General features: G+C 37.6%; 1 protein-coding gene across 8 annotated transcripts in view; it reads left to right on the forward strand.

Moving 5' to 3' along the window:
• Positions 1-22,430, forward strand: part of IKZF1 (IKAROS family zinc finger 1) — a 69,725-nt gene that overhangs the window by 42,726 nt on the left and 4,569 nt on the right. For 2 of the 8 annotated variants that reach the window (XM_088171289.1, XM_088171292.1), the window contains exons 4-9: positions 1,094-1,147; positions 3,193-3,252; positions 5,331-5,591; positions 11,419-11,586; positions 13,478-13,603; positions 17,955-18,089. In XM_088171289.1, coding sequence (XP_088027415.1) covers positions 1,094-1,147; positions 3,193-3,252; positions 5,331-5,591; positions 11,419-11,586; positions 13,478-13,603; positions 17,955-18,089 — 804 coding nt within the window. The remainder of the gene's footprint in view (positions 1-1,093; positions 1,148-3,192; positions 3,253-5,330; positions 5,592-11,418; positions 11,587-13,477; positions 13,604-17,954; positions 18,090-22,430) is intronic. The other 6 variants (XM_088171311.1, XM_088171329.1, XM_088171293.1 and 3 more) reach the window with 6 other exon arrangements.

The raw sequence follows: 22,430 nt of genomic DNA on the forward strand, positions 1-22,430 counted from the left end.
TGGCATCCTCCACCTGCAGTGCTCTTGTGGGGTGAGAACAGAACTGACACCACAGTAAATGACCATGATGTAAAAAGGAAGGGGGGAAGGATTTCAGTGCAGTGCATAAAGCCAAGTGCTAAAATTCTTGTATACTGATACAAAATAGAATAGCTGTTATGTCTTGTATCAGAAATAACAGGTGGAATTGCTGACAATATTCTGTTTTCTGAGTACCTATGTAAAAAAGAGGAGATCCTGTCTGCATTTATTGACACGTGTTGGCATGCTGAGGTGATTTATTTTGGCCTGATCAGTGGGGTTTCTTCATCTTGTTCTGCCTTTTTAGCAACATTTTCTATAATTTGTTTGAAAGGATGGTGTTAAAGTGTTTTTTTCTCATCATTACAGTGATAAAGTACTGTTCAAATCAGTCAGGTATGATTGCTGGTTGAATAATTATGGTGTCTTTATGAGAATTCTTGGATTTTAAAGCTACCATTTAAGCATCAACTAATATCAACAAAATACTTCTAACTTGTCTTGGAATAACAAGTGAGACATGAAAACAAAAAATTACATGTACCCAAACTGTTTGCAGACACTTGAAGAGAGATCTTTCTCTGCTCTCGACTACAAAGTACAAACAAGGCATTGCATGACACAAAACCAAATTATTGGGGTTGTTTTCAAAGAAAGTCTAAAGGATAAGTTCTTAAAGGCAGGTGTATGCCACAAGATAGGATTTAGTACTTACTGGCATAAAAGGTCAAATCCCATTAAAAATCAAAGGGAGTAAGGGAACTATTGTTTAAATGCCTCAGAAGTTTCAATGTGATTGTCTTTCTCTGTTACTTTTTAAATACCTTTGACAGCCAGGTCTTATGCTTTTTACTTCTTCAAAAATCCCACTGGAGAGCAATATGACTTGGGAGGTGAATACCCCCTTCCAAATGGAATTATGGCCCAGGTACTTAGACCTATGCCATTGCCAAAGTCTCACAAAACTGAAAGGATTTTATAACTGGGAGGGAGTCCCATAGCTAAAAGAGAAGGTAAATTGGCAGTGGATTGAAAACAAATTACTAATTGTTCGCATGCATCTTTTTTCCAGCTGCCTATTTCTCTGTCCTTCGAAAGCCACCTTCTACGTCCAGTTTCCCAGGAGGTCTGTTTGTTTTCTCCTTTCTGCTTACTGTCAACTCATTGCAAAACACCTCCCTTCCATCTACGTGTTGCTCGGCTCTGTCCAGGGAAATGTGACGCTGTGTGCTCTCATACCTGCTTTCCTGACTGCTTCAGCCCAAGTCTGATGCGGAGCCAGCAATGCTGCTCTTCAGTGATAAGTTATATCATCACCTCTCTCCCCTTTGACATATCAATTTATTTTTTTTCTAAGCCTTGTGTAAATCACCTTTAGCCATAGAATACTGAACAAGTGTTTTAACATTAATTTTAAATTCTCTTCAGAAAATATCAAGTGAAATTCCCAGTAAACATAAGAGAGGACAAGGGACTCAGCCAGTGCCCTGCTTTTGGGTAATTTTTTCACACTCTGGAAAGGTAAAAAAGGAGTGGGGAAAAGCTGTCAGTTCAGTGGCACTGAACTGCACTCCTTCCATAGAAAAAAGGGTTTGTATTAAACACCCCTGAACTGGGATAATGTGTACAAAGGGGATAATATACAGAGCCTTTTAAGGTCACGTCCAACCAAATTGAAGTAAATTAATTAATGACTAATTTCTTAATGGTGTTAGAAGAGCCAATGAGAAATTATTACTATGAGTTATTTTAAAGCTAATTGATGCCTGCACATGTGTGCACATAGCTATGGATGTGCCCAGAAATTATTTCTACAAAAACTGTATCAGGTAACAGTTGCAGAAACTGGTGCAAAGTCTGAATACATTCTTAATCAGTGCACATGAAAAATACTGTTTATAGGTATTTTTCACATCACTGTGGCTCCATAAGTGATTTCTCCACTATAACAACGGAGGGACAAGAATCACTCTCACAAAAGTAGAAAACACTGATGGTTTTTATTTCCAGTAGAAGTCTCCATGGGGAGAAAAAAAAAAAAAAAGAAAAAAAGGGAAAGAAAGTATACCCTGCCTTCCCTATTATTTAGATTTAATAGAAGTCCTTAGCATTTCTACTGAAGTGATTTCTCTCTCCTGTTGTCTCTCCTGTATCAGTGGGGCTCTTTTCACTAGTTCCCGTATTGCAGACAGATTTGAAAGAAGTACTACATTTGAACAGGGAGAGATTTTTTTTGTTAATTAGACCTATAAAGTTTCTGTAAGGACCTAGGGTGAGTCAGCTTCCCACAATATCCATTGGCTCTCACTGGCAAAGTGAACTCTGCACATGAACCGAGCCCCTGCCATGAGCTGCACTGCCAAATGGATGCACATTCTGGATACTCAGCCTGGTCTGCACGGGAACATTCATTGAGCAGTACAGCTGCAGCAGTCCAAGACACAGCTGTAGAGAGCTTCAGTGAATATTGATTGGATCAATATCCCTGTCATTGCTTATGTCAAGTAATGAACTCCAGCATTACCTGTATCAGCATCTGTTTTTTGTAAATACATTTTGAGGACAACCCTTAGAAATACAAACCAAAAATATGCCAATATACACAATAATAAATACATATATGTAAACCTGAACTTCCTCTTCTTCCATTGCATAAGACCAGCAGGCATGAGAAGAAAACAACACAATTTCACTTTTTATAACTGCAGAGACTGGTAACAAGGATGTGCAATTTTTCTTTTACAATTTCTGTCACAGAAAGAGGGCATATTGACAAAAAATAAATTCTGAGGAAGCTGCACTGTAGGACCCTGCATTGACCCTTTTGAGACATATAGGCAAAAGTTTCTCTTGACTTCAGCAGGAATTAATGCTCAAGCAAGGGGAATACCCATGAACACATTATGCTTCTAGATAACATGATAAAACTTGTTGGCTGCTTTGGAAGAAAAGGGCATTTTCACAAATGGGAATTGTTCTAGACAAGTCAGGATTCCCCTGCCAGCTGTCCTTCTCCTGTTCCTCCTTCACCCTAAACTGCTTATGTAGCTTCTGTGATGATAGTTTTGTCTTTCTCCTAGGTATTTTTCTTATAGCAATAGTGCCATCTTCTTTTACATTTACTGCTAGCAGTACCACAAACCAGCATCCTGTTTGCCTTCTTTATTGCAGCTGCATACGAGGCGGAAGGCTTTAGGGACTTTCATGCAATAATTCCCAAATCCTTTTCCAGTAAGTATACTGAAACTCAGTTCACTACAGAGCATTTCCATCTAGTTCCTACTTTTATGACTTTTGTTTGTGTCATTTAATTTCTGAGTAATGTATATTTGTCTGCATGCACTTAATTAGTCTGATCTTTTTATTTTGTTCATTTGTATTTTTTTTAACCTAACAGAAAATCTGCTTCAAAAGCCACCTTCTCCAAATCCCTAGCAGGCAAGGAGCCTATCATTGTTTAGTATAAATATATATGTATTATTCTTATAATGGAAAAGAAAAAAATTACATGTAAATTGTGGAAAATCTTGTCATATACTCAAGCCAAATATTTCTGTTGCTTCTATTTACCATGTGAGAAAATAGCAGTATGAAGTTGTAGCCCATTAAATTTGCAGAATCACTTCTCTTTAACCAGTCATGCCATCTTTTTATGTAGTTGTTTGGGCATTCATTTTTTTACCTAAAAAAATTATGACTAGATTATTCCCCTTTTTAGAACATACATTTTAAAGGAAAACTGCTATTTGTTATATACTCTTATTCTGTTTTGCATATGATTTCTATTAATAGTGCAGTAATTGAAAAATCATTAAAATACCTAGATTGGTAGACTTTTTAAGAGGAATCCAGTCAAGCAGTATTCATAAATGTAAACACCTTTAGGCTTCTGTTTCCCAGTAGGGTTTTGAGCCAGATGCTCTTGTCAGTTACATCCATGCAGTCCTTCTGGGACACCTGTGAGATTGCAGGATGCATCAGAGAAGAGCTTGTCAATCCTCTCCATTTCAAAGGGGTATCAGGGTCTTTCAGTCTCTTGAGGTAATTATTGCCTGTAGCTTATTGTTATCACATCGCTACACCATCACTTTTGAATGACGTTACCATAAAAATGTTGTTTCACAGAAGGAAAAGAACTGGACTTTATTGGATGAAACAGATCCCTCATGTTCTTAGCTACCCACTGAAGTAAATTCTTTCCTTTTTTTGGGTGGGATGGGATGAAGGAATAGGGGTTTTTACTGTACAGAAAGTAAGATTTTGGGCAATGAAATGGTCTTTTTCAGCCTAATGAAGAAGTATTTTTCACCAAAATCACCACATTAGAAAAGAGGGAAATAACAGCAAAGATTATTTATTTCTACACAAAACATCATTCAATCCTGTAGAGAGAAGAGGAATGAACACTGGCATGAACTTGTCTGAATCTTGACCCTTAATGTTAAAGTCTGCTGTGTTCATATCAGATGAAATTTCCTAGCCTCTATGCTACCTCATGTTGTGAGGTTATGACAAATTTACACCTAAATTCTTCTTCTGGCTGCAAGCAATTGTCATCTATGGGATTATAATGAAAAGGATTTATCCAATAAAGTCGTAACAGTTTTCCTAGACACCTCTTTTAATTTCAATGGTTTTTAATCATCGTTTCTGACTCTAGTTGTATCCTATTACTCAGCAATCCTAATCCTGCTGTCCTAGAAACACAACTGTCACTCTTATAATTTCCTTAAATTCTTCCTTCCGCCTTTCCCTACCCTGCTTTCTTTATCACTGTTTGTACTCTGCTTTCCAATTGTTGTTGCTTACCCCATTTTTTGCAGTTTTGCAGAACTGCAAACCAAAAATTTGGATTCAGTACAACCCTTGGAATCTTCCTGCCAAATGGAGAATGTTGCATTTTCTGTTCATTTTTATCCATTGAGTTGAGTTACTTGCTTTCACAATTGTTTTGGACAAATCCCTATGAAGTGGATTAATTTTAACTTTCATTCCAATTAGCCTGATTGTCAGAATGAAAGCTATAAATGCAAAAATCTCAGAGCAACCTAGAAACAGACTTGTAATATTGTTTGGGTTCCCAGCTCCCTGGATGCCTTGTATTTGTTTTACTGATATTCACTGTTCATTGCTCCATGTGTTACAAGCTCATCACATTGCCCATAGAATTATAGTTGAGGTCATAGCATTTGTTATTTAGTGATATTGTACCTACTGTTTAGAAGTTAACTCCCCTCATGTGATTGTTCCTTTGCCACATGATTTGTTCTGTAACCAAACTGAGTGGCATCCTGTATTGTTTCTTTCAGCCGGTAATATTAAAATAGAGACTCAGAGTGATGAAGAGAATGGGCGTGCCTGTGAAATGAATGGGGAAGAATGTGCAGAGGATTTACGAATGCTTGATGCCGCAGGAGAGAAAATGAATGGCTCACACAATGGCCCAGGCAGCAAGGCTTTGTCAGGAGTTGGAGGCATTCGACTTCCTAACGGAAAGCTAAAATGTGATATCTGTGGGATAATTTGCATCGGTCCCAATGTGCTCATGGTTCACAAAAGAAGCCACACTGGTAAGGCCTGCCATAGTTTTTCCTGTAGCTGACAAGAACTGGCTACACATTAATAACTAAGACTTATTTTCTGTATCATGCACATGTGCCTCTTGTAAGGTAATGCAGCATTGGTGAGCCTTTGGAACTCAGTTATTTTGGTACAGCCTTTTGGCCTGCACGGGAATTGTGACTTCTTCATGGAAGTCCATCTATTGGGATAGAAATTGTGCTGTTTGTTTGGTTTGAAACAAAAAAAAAAAAAAAGAAAAATCAAATTTAAGAGAAAAGTAAAGTATAATTTAATTTCTAAGAAATTTTTAAGAACTGCAGAAGAAAAACCCATTTGTAGCTAACTCTGCAATTAACCTAGTTGCAATGTTTCCAACAAAACAGCAAAATTCATTATGGATTAGTGGTTATGAAAGTGATTGGAAAAATACATATTAAAAGAACTGTATTGACAGACTTAGTAAAAAAAATACTTACATTTCATGTCTAGAGTTTCATGAAGTAAAAACAAGTATTGTCACAGGTGAAATGTGCACTAGAGTGTTTCCACCGGGACACTAGAAGAGACATGTAAAAATTTTTTGTTCCATAGGTATTTCATTATGCAATGCTGTGAATATTCTTGCCTCAATTTTCTAATTCTGATTAGTCTCAAAGAGGGCCAAAAATGAAGAGGCTGAAAGAAATGAAAAAGTAAACAGTGAGTCTCACCTTACCTGATATAAGATATCTAAGAATTAGGCTTCCAATCTAATGTCATTCATAGCTAAAAGAGAAAAACTGGACTGTACTGTTGTTTCACAAGGGTTGCTTTGAAAATTAGTTGGGGATTTGGCATTTTTACATGAATATTCCTATGAAAGGGAATTTTAAAATATTTTTAAGGTAAGAACAATCTGTCTTATAGTTACATTCGACTGAAATAATTGTGCCAATAAACACATAAACACATACTTCCTCCATATCCTCACAGTCTTGCTTAAATAACTTTCCCAGAATTACTAAGTAGAATGAGATTAACAAAGTGCTTTCAGAGTTTAATGGAGAGGATCCATGAAAAGCCCCAGAGTGTATTCCATTGCCCTCAGTGTTACTGTCTGTGACAGTAACTGTGTCTGTTCAAGCTATGGAAGCATGTGATCTGTTAGTGTAACATGGGTTAGTCACGTTCAGAAGCAATGCTGTTACATTGCCTGCTTCAAAGTACTCTTTAGTTCTATGTGATAAATCCCTCTGTCAGGGAAGAGCAGATCATTATTGGAAAAGCCAAAACTAGTGTAAGAATAGAGGCTGTAGCCTACTTTCTAGATATAACAAAGTGCTTGTTGACTTTTCTTTTTTCTTTTCTTTTCTTTTCTTTTCTTTTCTTTTCTTTTCTTTTCTTTTCTTTTCTTTTCTTTTCTTTTCTTTTCTTTTCTTTTCTTTTCTTTTCTTTTCTTTTCTTTTCTTTTCTTTTCTTTTCTTTTCTTTTCTTTTCTTTTCTTTTCTTTTCTTTTCTTTTCTTTTCTTTCCTTTCCTTTCCTTTCCTTTCCTTTCCTTTCCTTTCCTTTCCTAATATGGTCCTTTAAAAATTGATGAAATGAACATGTAAAATTACTTGTACGTGAGGCCTTTTAAACAGACCCATGGGCTGAAGAGGATACTGTAGTGGTTGAAACAGTATGTTGCAACTTGAAATTCAATTAGAAGTCTTTGTGCTTGTTTAAGCAGACTGCTTTTTTGTTAAAAATAACCCCTCTCTTGCTGGATCAGGGAAGCTGTTTCAGCTCCCTAAGGGTCCATGGCAGTGTTTGCACCAGGGTTGAAGAGCTGGTGTGAGGACACACTTGACTTTAAGGGAGCTGATGGGCACAGCTGCCTTTGTTTCTTGTGAACTCCTTGGTACGCAGCCTGCTGTCTCTGAGCATGAGCTGGGCTGCCTAGTCCCTATGACAATATCCCCAAGGGCCACCTCACTGGGTGCCAGGTCATTTCCTCAGCACGGACCTTCAGCTCCCCAAACCTCATGCCTGGCAGAGGGACCCATTTGCCTTCCAAGGATGCTTGGGGTGCTACCACACAAGGATTGTCACTTGAAGATTTCCCCACCATTTGCAGAGCTCTTCCCTTGCCAACTAGACTCTCTTTTTAATAAGGGAATGTGGCTCAAGCCTACAGTGGAAGCACCCCACAAGAGACTCTTTGTTCAGGACCACCCCCTTCTTTTACACTCCATAAAACTATAAAAGGCATGAAGTTTTGTCCCTGAGTCCTTCCATGGGAAGAATGCCTGCCTTCCCTCCTGCCTCCTCCTCAGCTCCTCTCCTGAGCAGCCTCTTTGAATGAGCTCAGGTGGTTTTTCAGGGGTTGGTAAAAGAGTGGAAGTTCAGAACTGGTAGTTTAAATTAAAGGGATGTCATGGGGAAACAGTGGTGACTGCTTTTCCTTTCAGCTGCGCTGTGAAAATTAAAGTCGAAAATGGGATATACTATTACAGACATTTAACTGACTATGCCGAAGCCCATTTCAATACATGTCTGGTGAAGGAATAAGCCTCACAAATGAATTACTTTGCTGCTAATTCATGTAAAACCTGCATATGCAGTGAGGTTTTCTTAAATAAATATTTGATAAGTGAACAAAACTCTAGCACACTAAAGTGCCAAAATAAAATGACTGCATAACCTGATAAAATACATAATTGTTTTTAATGAATACACCTGCCAAGTGCAGATATGCAGAGCAGCACCTGATATTTCTGCCCTCTCCTGTCTGCAGGCAGCTGTATAGCACTGACTGCTTCCTAGCACCTTACCTGTTGCTTACATCTGCAGAGAAAATCCCAACTCACAGATGTCTGATTCTTCTCACTCCCCTTTCAGCACATTCATTTTCTTTGGCTTGCCACTGTCTTATTTGGTGTTTAAGAAAAATGAGATCTTGAAAGGAGAAAGAAATTTCTGCTCCCTGATGTTGAAACCCCAGGGTATATTCAGGCTTCTCTTGCTCCCTATGCATATATCTGCATGTACATGCATATCTATGTATGTGTGTGCATAGGTGTATATATTGCCTCCTTATATGTACTCTAAGTTAAGTCACCAGTTAGTTCACTCATGTCTTGTTACTTGGAATGCCTCAAATTTATTTAGAAAGAGAGCTCTGCAGGTCTCTGAGTGTTAGGTGACTTGTCATTGTTTAATAAATTAGAAATCTTTTAATTAAGATGATAAGTATTCTTCACTGAATAAGTGGTCCAAGGCCCAAGCTCCTACTAAGGCTTGCAAATCACTGCAATGGTGATAATGGTTGATTGAATTCAGGGTCCCATTGCAGTTTTTGTTCCTGGGTTTATATTTGGTCATGGCTACATGCCCAGGATGTAGCATGTACTGTATGAACTGTTCAGACCTGGAGAAAATAACACTGTTTAGACTGTTTAGAAAAAGAGTCATTATGTGTTTTTTTTCTTTCCATCCTGTTCCATCCTCATTTTTGGAGGTATCACCCCACCCAGTAGCCTTCCATCAGTGGCCGTCAGCATCCTGGCAGGTCTGAGAGTTTTGCTGGGCTTATAAAGGAGGCATTCCTCACCCCAGTAGTTGCAGCATGGACAGTTAAAGTCAAGCCCAAGCTACATGTAGCTTCAGCGTCTTTTGGTGACATTGCTGTTTCCCTTCTACAGCAACATGGGTTCAGGCTTCCCTGAATCATCTCATCCCACTCTAAATTCTGTAGAAGTATTTGGTACAGCAGTGTCATTTGAAATGCTCCGTCTTTTCCACCCAGTGCAAAACTTCTCTGTAATTGGGAGAGCTGTAGGCTAGAGATACATTGCATTCTTACTTTGCTTTACATTTCATTCCTGGAGTACTTTTATTATTCTTGTTTTGTCTTCTTACAGTCCTCTGAGTAAAAATAACAGAAATGAATGCTAGAAAAGCTGCTTAGTAAGAATTAACTATTTCTTCTGAATGTGTCTCCCTTGCTGAGCTGACTTCCTCCATTTACTGTTTCAGTCCAATTCTGAAAAACACTTTCTGCACTGAGTAACTACCCCAAAGCTTGAGAAAGACTAAGAAGTTAATTAAAGAGACACTCACCTGTTTTCTTTTCTCCCTAAACCATACCATGCATGGCTTATGAAGCACATTGCAAAGTCCTGTAGGATTTATGCTGGTATTTTTGCATGCCACCCCAACTGAACCAGATTTGGTTATAGATTAGATGAACGGAGCTACTTGATGGACAAAGAAAGTAAGCTCATTTGGCTTGACAGGCACTATGCTGCTCTGCTTGAAACTGACCAATGAAAATGTCTTAAAGGAGATCCATTTCGCTGTTTGCTGAATGCTAAAGCTGCCAGCATTGTTGGAAGAGTTTTCATATTTTTGGGTTGGGACAGTGCTGCTGTCTAATTGATCCTCAGCTGTTCTGCTGCATTACCCAGAAGACAAAAATGATCATGCTGCACATATATGCACATAAAAGGTCATCCTAGGTGTGCAAAATGATACATCATATCTAAGTGAGAGAGAAGGAAGAAATTGTTTAATTTTTTTCTTATAGTATTTTAACTTCAGCACTGAAATCTTAAATACAATCTTATTGTTATACAAAAAATAATCAAAACTATGAACAGGTCATCTTGAGGCTGTTTCTAATGTTGATGCACTATAATTACTACAACAGATTGAACTGGAAAACAAAGAAACTAAGAGAAACTAAATTCAGCAAATGTGTTTTAAAGGCTAGTTTGAATTAGTTGAGGGCTGTACAGAAACAGGCATGCAGAAGCAGTTCTTGCAGAAAGAATGCTCTTTAGTAAATTTTTTCTTTTATTCCTGTCTGGTAGAACTGGAAATGTATTTTATTTCCCACCGATTTCAGAAAAGGCCTCATCCATCTTAAATTAAAAAAAAAAAACAGGAAAAAAACCAAAAAACCCAAATTAATAAAACATCATATTGATTTTAAACAACACTAAAAAGCAAACAACAGACATAATAATTTTTGCAAAGGCTTTGATTCACTTCCGTGATAACAGGCACCAGTTTAGACAAATGAAGGCCATGTCACTTCAAGTTTTTCCACATCTGTCTAAAGTGTAAACCATCAGAGCCTGTTTGTGCAGTTCCTCTGTTCATACCTTACCCAGAAAAGAGTTGGGACTTAGGCATGGAAGTAAAGGGCTTCCTTTGCACTGTCTTAACTTCTGTGATTTTACTCTCTAGCTTTCTCTCTTTTCTCTCTTTCCTGATTTGGCTGCTTAGGGACAGACAGGTAATGGAGAAGAAATTGAAAGGGAAAATACAGGGAAAATGTAAATGAAAAGAAGTTATTATAACTGTTATAATGAAGTGCCTTTCATTTAAATATAAGAATGTAACGCTGAAATGAACTTGTGATCCTGAAATGCATTTTTAATGAGTTTCCTTTTTATTTTGCTGCTTCAGTGGCATATTTTAAAGACCCTTTGAAAAAAGCCACATTAAAAACCCCACCAAATGCCACAACATGCAAAATTGGATATTGGTTTATTCCAAAACTGCTGATCAGGAAGAGTGGCTCTTCAACACAAAATGTTGCAGTCACTTTATTTAAATGAGTTTGAATTTGCATTGTGATGTGCCATTCTGATTTAGAAAAAAAAAATTAGATTTTCAGATCAAATTGACCCAGCCAGTGAAGCATTAAGAAACTGGCAGGTTTAGTCTGAAAGCCTCATGTTATATCAAACCTGCAGCTGGTGGAAGTCACAGAGCAGCACTGAGAAAACAACTTTCTCCCTGAAATCTTTCTCTTGTTACTGCATAAGATTTTTTTGTTCTCACATATTTTCTCCTACTTCCCAAAGGAGAACGCCCTTTCCAGTGCAATCAGTGTGGAGCCTCCTTTACCCAGAAGGGCAACCTCCTGCGCCACATAAAGCTGCACTCAGGTGAAAAGCCCTTCAAGTGTCACCTGTGTAACTACGCTTGCCGCCGCAGGGATGCCCTCACGGGACACCTGAGGACTCACTCAGGTAAGTGAAGGTTTGGGAATAATCAGGGCTACTTATCACCATACCCACTGAGGAGATGGGGTTGGCCACCAGTCCTGAGAGCTCTTCTCACCCTGAGGAGCTGAGTAGCCCCATCTTGAGGTTAACCAAGCTGTGAGCTGGCCACAGCGTGTTAGCAGCAAAGAAATGACTAAACACACATCACACTCACGACCCTTCACCAGAAGAACTGGGTTTTTTCCCATACTTCTTGGCTGATTCAAAGTTTCTGTATTAGAGTTTCATCTTACAAGGCTCATGTGAGTAATCCATTTCATGGAAGTACGAACATGACTTAAGTTGATGAATGTTTTAGGGTTAGAGATAATATAAAGTTGAAACACAGTCTTGTATTCATCTTCAGCCTAAGGAGTGAACACTGCCTCCAGCATTTAGCAAGAGTTATTTGTTACACAATGTTATTACAAGTACTTTGAAAGAGAGAGTGGGGAGAAGGCAGAGGGTGGGAGAAGGAAAGATAATAATCTTCCGCAAAAGAAGACTCTCATGGAGTTTTTCAGTGTCTGTCTCAACAGTAATATGGAGATATGAATAAATACTTTTGAATAGCTGCACTTTCCATTACCATGAACCTCTCATTGTTTGACAGAAGCCACAATCACATACCTTCTTTGAAGTAAAACCAATTTAGCACATTTAAAGTGCCTTTAAAAGCAAAGTGCCATCTCATCTAGTTTCCCAAGCTAAGCTGCAAACGCAAATTGCTATTTGGATGCGAGACCTCCAATACACAGTGCTGGAATTGACGCTGGTAACGTTACTTGTGAAAGTTGGTTTTGGGTTCTGGGTGGCAGAAGGGGAGCTCTCAAAGTGTTCCAAAAAATTAGGGAAATTCTTCTTTAGCGCACATATTGAATAATAAGATCCTTAGAGTTGATCCCAGATTTCCAAAATGATTTCCGTTTATCCTGTTTTTTGCCATCCTAACTGAGGAAGGCACATATTTTAAGTAGTATTTTTCCTCCTTCTCCCTTGTTGTTATTGATTTTCATGGATGCACAATTTGAAACATAGCTTTTCATGTATATATATATGAAATCTCACCTAGACATTGTTAGTAAACTGTGAGGATTCCGTAGTGAAAGAGGCAATGCCTAAATTATACATAATGATTAGTTCAAGCAATTAGCAAATTGACACCAATACATTAAAAAACAAGTTGGATGTCTCAATCTGATTTTCACCTAAGAATCTGTAAATAAAATTCAGAAATTGAACTGTATAACTATCTAAAATTGTGAAATCACATATAAAGTGACAATCTTGTCAAAATTCAAGTCCGGTACACAGAAAACTATTGTTGGTGAAAAATTCCTAGAACTAGCTAGATCCGGATTGGTGTAATATAGAAAATACATTTTCATGCCATTTATGTTGAATTTCCTCAAGCAGAAAACACTCAAAATCTAAGATTGTCTTAAAAGAGTTGAGCTGGTTCTGTTTACACCAGAATTGACCTCCAGCCAACCAAGTCTCTACCTACACCACCAGTTCATCCACTGGCAGTCTCTGTGCCACTGGACACTAAAGAAACTGCTCCCAGACTTTTGAAGGTGTCTCAGTTTCTAACCTGTGTAGATGTTGTTTTAAAAGATTTAATGTCACAGTCTTTATCTGATCTGAATCATCTAAAATCAGTTTGCAGCACCCATAGAATTGGCCTGTTGATGTAAAGATATACAACCAGTTTATCATTAGTTGTTTTTCACTTAGATTTTTAAATTGACGAAATCTTCCTTCACCACAGCATGGCTTTATTTTTGGGGTGGGCTTTTTGTCTTTTGTCCTTACTATTGCTAATATGCTGTTGAATGCCTCATCTGAATCTCATAATGAATTGTGTTTTCTCCAGTTGGCAAACCCCATAAGTGTGGATACTGTGGTCGCAGTTACAAGCAGCGCAGCTCTTTGGAAGAACATAAAGAACGCTGCCATAACTACCTTCAAACCATGAATCTCTCAAGCAGCATCTATCCAGGTAATAAAAGTGTCTATTTGGGGAATACTGCTGTCCTGTCATAAATGCAGAGAACAGAGTGCAAAAGAATCAGTAGTACCATTTGTGGCAACTTTTGCTTTGGAGTCACCCATATACCTCACGTGTATGATACTGTGTCTGGATTTATTCTTTATTTGATAAATATTTGGCTGTTTTTTCACTTTGTTTAGCTCCAATAAAAAGCCAAAGTGCAGTTCAAACATGTAGCAAAACACTTGCAAGGCCTGGAAAACATCAGTTTGTCATCTCAAGACAATATGGCTACATCACCTCACTGCTTTCTCTTGGAGGCTTGTATTGCAATACACTTGTGGATGTATTTTTAATAAAGAGTTAATTCCGGTGTTCTAGATAGGGCTGCACATCTCCTCCCCTTCCCAGGCACAGCTTAAAGGGCTTACTTGACCACTGGGACCAACTAATCTAACAAGAAAGAGCTATCTGGCTTTGATCTCACTCTGCCAAGCAAGAGGACATAAAGCCAGAGATATTTAATTTAGGCAGTTTGACTTGAGACAGTCCAGAACAGCTAAAAATTTGTTGACAACCTTCTTCCCAAGCTTCCCCTTGAAAGAAAACTGGGGGGAGGTAAGGACCTGTGTTGAGACTAGTGTAATGATGAAGGTAAAGTCCATTTATTGGAGAATATCAAAGAACTATGCCCAGAAAGAGAGCAAGCAAATATTGGTGCTTGGATTTTTTTTTTTAACAAAGATCCAGAAGATCTGTATGGGATTGATCACAGTAATTAGCCATACAAAGTGGTCTTGCATGTGCAGTTTTAGATGGAGAAGATCCAGCTTCTCTGGTGGAGTTTAAACATAGCCAGTAAGTTCCATTTCCTGCGTACCTTTTTAATCCTGTCAGTATATGCTATTTAGTTTGTCAAATGGCAAAACTGGAAAGTTGTCTCTGCCCTCTTTGCAATGATGCTTCATTTAATATTTTATATCTGTACAGAACCTGATATGTTTTTACATGCTATCAAATAATGTAAAGTATATGCACATAATGATAGCAGTGAATACAACTGAGATGCTTCTGCAGACAGCATGTTAGAGCAGCGCCCCTTCTAATTTTATTGAGGGGTTGCAGAATATATGAATAGAAAACCTCAATGTAATAATATACAGTAAGCAGCAATACTTATTTCTTAAAGAAGTGACAGGATTTAGAAGCAAATATTCTGGTTTGGGATTTCAGTCTTCAGTGTCTGGCACATGGATTTAAGTGCCTGCACACTGAATTTGAAAATCTATGTGAATGAGCTGAACTACTACGAAACTCTTAGTAAGGTGAAACTCATGTCAGGAATCATAAACTTTAATAAGAAATGAAACTGTTTTGGAGACTGACCCTTGTTTACATCAAATCGTGACAGGAGAGCTTGCACTAGCTTACAACTAAATATCTAATAACTCAGTGGAATAAAAGCTTGAGGAATTAATTAATGCTTTGAAAGAATCACTTCTTGTATGTACATTAAAATATATATATTTCTTCTTGTATATTCTTGTATTCATGTATAGTCCATATTTGACATAATATCACTGCTTTTGCAAATTAGAAAAAAATTAAATTAACTAAAGGGTTTAAAGCTCATATACAGCCAAAGACTTGACTCTTAAAGAAATTTAGTCATCAGTTAACAAATCAGTTCTGTGCAGTTCTAAAAAAATGAAAATTTCCTGCATTTTTCCTAGTATTTTTTCATTATGAAAATGTAGAAAGAACAGCTGAGAATGAGTGGATGTCCTGTGAATTTTACTGTATTCTATGATATATCTAGCAAAGCAAGTAACTATATCACTGTTCTTAAACTATTTAAAGGTGTGATGTGGATCTGTTAGAGCCATTATTTGGACTTCATTTCCCCCAGCCTCAGAAAAAGCTAGTACAGAAAATATCTGCTAAAGCATCTGATTTGACATTCTCCCACTGCAAGATTGCTTTTTACAGCATTTTTAAAATACTTGGCAGTATACATAGAAAAAATGTCAGTAGAAAAAACCTAAACTTGTAGAAGCTTTCCATCACCTTGTAAATCTCACAAATATAATTGAGAAAGAAAGAACTTAAATAAGGGAAAGAGAGTAAAAGGAAGTAAGACGAGGAACAGGAGATTGTACTTACATTTTAACTTTTGTTTTCTCTCTTTAAGAGAAGGGAATATAACACAAAATTGAAACCTGATTAATTTTATGGAAAAAATTCTTATTTTAGAGGACTATAATCTCACTGTCCATGTGAAGTTCTTATCTTAGAAATATTACCTGTAGTTTTGCATTTGAGTTGAGTGGAAGTGTGCTAAAGTCTTACAGGCTTAAATAAAACATCAGGAGAAGTAGTTTATGAAGTTTTTAAAGGGTCAATTACAGTTCTTGAGTCACTGGGAATTTTTGTTTGAAATGATAAAATGATTTTTTTTCACAGACACCAAATTTTAGAGACATAGTTACTCATTTGGTAGCGAACTTCAGAGGGTTTCAGTTGCAAGCACTGGGGATTAGTACATGATTCAATTTGCCCTCTTTTTAATAACAGTTTTAGAAGTTTGAAAGTTTGACTATTGAATACATGACTCACTCTCTCTTGAACTGATCAGAAAAGGAATGTTATAATATCCTAAACAGATATTTCTTGATAATTTCAACTTTTAACTAAATATTCAGTCTTTTGTGTCCCTGTTGAATGTCTGCCTTAAAACATTAAACCTTAAACCATCTTCCTGGTGGTACCTGGAAGCCTTGGTCAGCACAAGGTGCTGCTGGTGTGCTTGTTCAATGGTGGCTATGTACCATAAACACTCTTTACTCTTCTGCACCTTCACGACTAAATTCTTCTCATTTCCTGTATTGGTTACAATCTTTAGTGTCTTATGGGGCTGGAACATAATTCCATGAAACGCCATGTAACTGGCATTGGCATTTTCATTTTCACTATCACTGTAACTGCAGTATGTGCTGCTGCAGCAGGGACTCAAGAACCAGTTGTGTACTTCTCAGTTAGGTTACAGGGCACTGTTGAATAGGACACTTCACCTGCTCTTCACAATTATCCATCAGACCTGATTTCATATATTTCAGGAACAACAAAATTTTCACAGTCATCCTTTTATGGCTGTGGTATATTGCCAGAATAACATTGGATCACAACGATGTGTTCTCAGCTATTGAGAAACACCCAGTTACCAGAGAAATGGGTCCTTTGAACCAGTAAATCTAGTGATAAAACAAATTCTCAGCAGGCACAGAAGGAAAAATATACCAGAGTGGGGCACTTAATTGAAACAGCTCAAAGAATCAAAGTATAAAAATAATCTTTTGTGTCTTCCTTTAATAGCAACTCAAAAGTTCAGGGAAAATGTCCATATCTTAGTAGCAGATGAAAGTAAAATTAACCCCTTTTTCTCCCTTGACAGACAAACAAAAAAACCCCAAACCCCACAAGCAAAAAACCCACCACCAAAACAGTTGTGCTGTGATCTCAGTGCATTCACCTTCCCCTTGAATGCTGAAAGTCAGAAATACCTTTCCATACCATTTTCACAGTCATTGTTTTGACAATGCATTTTCATACATCCCTTTTGTTTCTTCAGGAAAATACTGAAGTAAAAAGTACTGAAAGGGAAATAGTCTCCTTTTCCTAGAGCCTCACAGTTAAGCTCCTAATTCTGCAGAGTCTCAGCAGCAGCAGGAGATTGGGAAACAGGCTTGAGTATTGGAAATCAGTGTTCCACTGAAGGTGTGATTTTATCAATTAAAATTGTTAAAATCTAAAATAGCATCAAGGAAGAATTGAAATATTTTCTATGGAATAAAAGGGGCTGGAAACAAGGGCTGGTGTAGCTTGCAAATACATCTTCTACTTCTGATGTTGAGAAGTTTATCCATTTTTCCTGCTGGAGAAGCAATTATCATACAGGGAGTTTCACTGGGAGAGGGGCAGAAGGACATTGCAGGGGGTTTTAGTGGGAGAGTGGAAAGATGAAATGCTTTGTGTCCAGGATAAAATTAGGACCTCATTTATTCACAGAAATGCAGAGTGGCTGTAGAACAAGGGTGGAGCGATTATGTGACTTACAGGCAGAAACCTTACAGTTGCTATCTCATTTTTGTGTCCTAAATGAGGAAAACATGAGCATGTACATAGATTAATCAGTGCAAGGGAATTTGTTACGGAGAGTCAGAACTGTCCTGTGTCTCATATGCTGAGCTCCTTCATCCAGCTTCTTGGGAGCTAAAAGACATTGACTGAGAAACAATAACCTAAGACAACAGTTCCATTAAAATGGAACCTGCCTAACCCTTCTGATGTCATTTGATTTCAGTCATAAAAGACGAAAGTAACCAGAGTGAGATGGCTGACGACCTGTGCAAGATAGGGTCAGAAAGAGCCCTCGTGCTGGATAGACTAGCAAGTAACGTCGCCAAACGTAAGAGCTCTATGCCTCAGAAATTTGTTGGTAAGAGTTAAACGTTTGCTGTCTCCTAAAAATAAAATAACACAAAGCCCCCTAAAAAATCACAACATTTTTACGTTTGCTTTATAATTTTACTTGTTTCGCTAAATTAACGATATGTATCTCTATAGAAGCAGATACAGAGATGTGCTGGGGGAAGAAAATAACTAAAAATCTCCAGCATAAATTTCTGCATGTTTAATTTTTCACATCTGAAGATCAGTTTTAAGTCTTTTTCCTGCCTTTTTAAAAGCTTATGGACCAGATCATCACAAAATCTGGACAGGTTCTGGAAGTTGCCTTAAGAACCTGAAGATAGGAATAGGGATATCCTATTGGGATATATATTCTGTTGGGATAGCATTTTACCACACTTTCAGAGTTATTTTATTGAATTATTGAATGACATTCAGATCTGGGCATATTGGTGTTTCTGAAAGCATTTGTGAATAGTTGAACATAGACTGGGTAATATTCTTCAGCCTTTGATAAAATCTGTTCATTTTTACAGCCCAGATTGATATGTCTGCAAACAGTAGCTAAGTGAAAGGACCTCTGTGTATATTCTATGAATGATGCAAAAACTTCATGCCCATTTACATGTAGCAGTTCTTGTCTTAACAATGAAAATTTTGACATGAAGCCTATAAAAATGAAGGCTGTTTAGTCTGCCTGTGCTAAGTAGGGATTACGCCAGTTTTGTGAGATCCACGGACAATATTTTGTCAGTTATGTAAGGTTAGTCTTCAATAAATAAAAATATGGGAGATCAGAGGACAGCATATACGCGTATTTAGCTAGGTTCTTTTTTAATTCTCTGTACATTTAAAAAAATATTATTCTATATGAGACAATTAGATTAAAGTCTCTGAAATAAACTGCACATTAAGAAGGTCTTCAGTCAAAAGTCGAGGCAAAAAAAGGGCCAGTTTATAGGACAGAAAATGCAAATGTATTTTCTTCAACAAGGAGACAGGGATGAAAGGAAAATTAGTATTTCCTAGATGAGGAAAGGGGAGTTTCAGCTATGTCAGGAGGTGTACCAAAAGGTTTTAAATTAAATTCCAAGGCTTTTTTCAAGTCCAAAGACAACAGTTCTAGAAAGTAGTCAAGGATAAGAAATGCTTATGCTTATAAAAGGGCAAAAGTTGTAGTAGAGATAGATACAAAAATATATCAATTATCATATATATGTAAGACCAACCAGACCAGTTTAGACACCCTAGTAACTGTTTGCATTAGGCATGATACTAATTCTATGAAAGTTCCAGGAACACCAGAAGTGCTAAAATTTAAAAGGTACTAGCAAGTATCCTTGGCTGTGGACTGGCTATTTTTTTCTCTTTTTCTTTGTTCACCCTGAGAAACAGTAAAGACAGCCAATTTAACTATGAGTTTTAGGAGGGCAGAGTTTCCTGTCAGTTTTTCAGGGTGCAGTGTAGAAAAAGACAACCTACTGACAGCAAATATTTATGGAAATTTGCTAATCTTCCAAAGGAAAAACTTTTATAACAAGAAAATGCTCCCAAATCCTTTCCTTTCCAATCCTCATCTGCTGCTTCATACAATAGAAAAATTCCTGACTAATGCAAGGCTGAACTGGCTGGTGAGGAGAGCTTTGGGTACTAAAACATGTTTATTGCTCCTGTAGATTATCATGTCGTTCAAAACCTGTGCTGAAATACAGGGAGAAGGAGCAAATGGCATCCTTCACATAAGGGATGGAGTGTCTTCTGCTTCACTAGTTTTTCTCAAGACTAAACTAATTACCTTTCAAAAATTAGATTGTTCAACAAATTCAACCAGTTACCTGTAAAATTCTCTCTGTATTCCAGACTGGAATAGTTCCCAAACCCAGAAGAACTGGGCCATCCAAAACAGAGAGAGAGAACTGCATGAAAAGTTGACATATGGTTATAATGTTTAAAAGAATAGCCAAGAATGGGATTAAAAAACATTAAGAGAAAAGATGCCCACATGCACTGAGTGCATTTTTACTGTTTAAGTACCTGCTACAGAATCCTGAGCAGTGCAAACCTTGAAGTGCATCAAACCATTAGCAGTTTAATTTACTTATGCTCTAATAACCACAGAAATGAGCTATTATTTTTAATGAGTGCAAGTATTACTGCACTGCCCAGATATAGAAATGGTACCTGCCTACTTTAGCTTTGTATCTGATTCAGACACTTTGCATGGAAACAAATTTTTCTTATGAACACTTGATCCTCTCAGCACAACTACCAAACAGTTATGCTACATAAAGCAAATACTACCCAAGAAACAGATATTAAAATCATGTCTTCTGGATGCTCAAAATTTTGTTTATAATGAAGATCAATCGCATTTTTCAGTGGTGTGCAGTGCCCATGGAATATGAATGATTTTGGCTTCATTTATTCATTCTTGAATAAAGTGTATACATGCATGTTAGGAGAGTTTTTCTGTATTTAATTCAAGAGTCTTTTACAATGCCTATTTTTAAACTTAGGCAAGTCTACCTGAAAAGTATAACATTCTAAAGGATAAAAAAAGAATGCAGCCTAAATTGGCAGAACGATTGGGAAAGAAAACAAGAGGAACTGGAAGCTTGTGTAGCATAGCAGCTAGAAGGTATCTGTACCCTACATCTCCCATAGGAACTTGAGCAATGCTCAGGGTATTTCTTTCTCTGCTTGCAGAGCATGGAACTGGTATGAAACCATATCTTGTGGGAAATGTAGACCGCAGGATTTCCTACACTTTTGCCCCATCATTGCAAAAGTGTCATGCTAGAAGGTTTTTAGTATCCTCACTCACTTTGAATGGTCAATCTGAGTAGAAACTGGGTGGAAAATTGTTGATAAGTTAATGTGCAGATCTGGTAAAATTTCCATGCTTATGTTATAATTTCTTTTGACAAATTAGGACTTTCCAAGACCTTCCAGTAAATTTTATGTTGATCAGGAAATGGTGACAGCATCTCACAGAGATGTTTGTGGCTTTTAGTGTTTCCCAAGATCTGAAGAGCAAGAAAATCCATCCAGACTATCAACAGTAGACCATAGTGATGCCTTGAGGAGCTGGAACAGAGGCCACACACAGAGTTAAGGGGAATAAAATGGGTATTTATTGAGAGGCCTACGAAAGGCCTACAAAAGCCACACCCTAGCAGAATGAGTGCCACAGTCGTGGCCCCTGCCCTGGATGGCTCCGAGATGGAAGCAAAGGAGGGGTTGGTCACAAAATCTCACACTTTTATGGGTTCTGGTTCATTTGCATGAACCCACCCTCCACATTTCCACGTAGTTTGTGCTTAGGGCCTGAAGTTTGGAGAAACTGTCCTTGAGTTCTTAACTGGAATAGGACTGTTTTGTGTTCATCACCCTAGCACATCAGAAAAGCACATCCAAGGAGAATAGGAAAACTTAAAACTTAAGGCATCAATAGGAACCTGTGAAAATCTTTTACCTCTTTATATTTGCATGAGTTTATTAAGGGCCTGGTATAACTTTCATGGTTTACACTGTTAGAAAAGACTCTTCAAGTTCATAAAATCAGCATCTGTGCATTTAAATAGTTTTTCCCACTCCTAACTTTTGCCTTCTATGTTTTGCTATCTGTCCAGTAATTTGGAGGAAGTTTTAGTGAAACTCAATGTTCAATACTGGGATATCCAGCTAAATATACATTAGTGCAGTGAGTAAAAAAAAATTATAGATTTACCCCTTACTTTTGGCATCCCATCAGAATCAAACTTACCTGTAACAAGCAATCTTGCTCTGGATAGGGCCTTCTACCTTGTAGGAAAAATATGCTCCAACTACAAATGCACTTAAATTTTTTACATGATTCTAGGTTACTCCTGTACAGAACAACTTTTTGACACAAAATATTTAGGAACATGGGTAGCTTCTGGCAATGTGTCTGACATGGCTTATGGTAGGTATGTGGGGATGGTGGCAATACAAAAGATAAGGTTTTTATTGATTTTTTTGCAAAATTACATATATATGATCACATTGCTGATGTGGGTTATTTCTAAGAAACTGAAGGTCTGAAACTAAACCATACAATTTCCAGTCTAAGAATGTAATACTTTAGGTAAAAATATAGATAATGTGCTTCATGCTCTGAAGCATCAGGTTGTGTGGGCACACCGGCTTCGCCAGCCACAAAGGCAATGTCTCTGCTCACTGTAGGAGGCAGGTGAGGGACTTCAGTGAGAAAGGAGAAAGACATGACCAAGCATTAGCTCTGCAGCTCCCTTGAGAACCTGTATAATTATTTCCAGAATTTCTTTCATCCATTTGCTTTTCCAAAGCCCTCAAATTACTTTGCATGCTAAAACAGACCACCAACCCA

The sequence above is a fragment of the Sturnus vulgaris genome, chromosome 1 (genome assembly GCF_052056855.1).
Source record: "Sturnus vulgaris isolate bStuVul1 chromosome 1, bStuVul1.hap1, whole genome shotgun sequence".
Lineage (NCBI taxonomy): Eukaryota > Metazoa > Chordata > Aves > Passeriformes > Sturnidae > Sturnus > Sturnus vulgaris.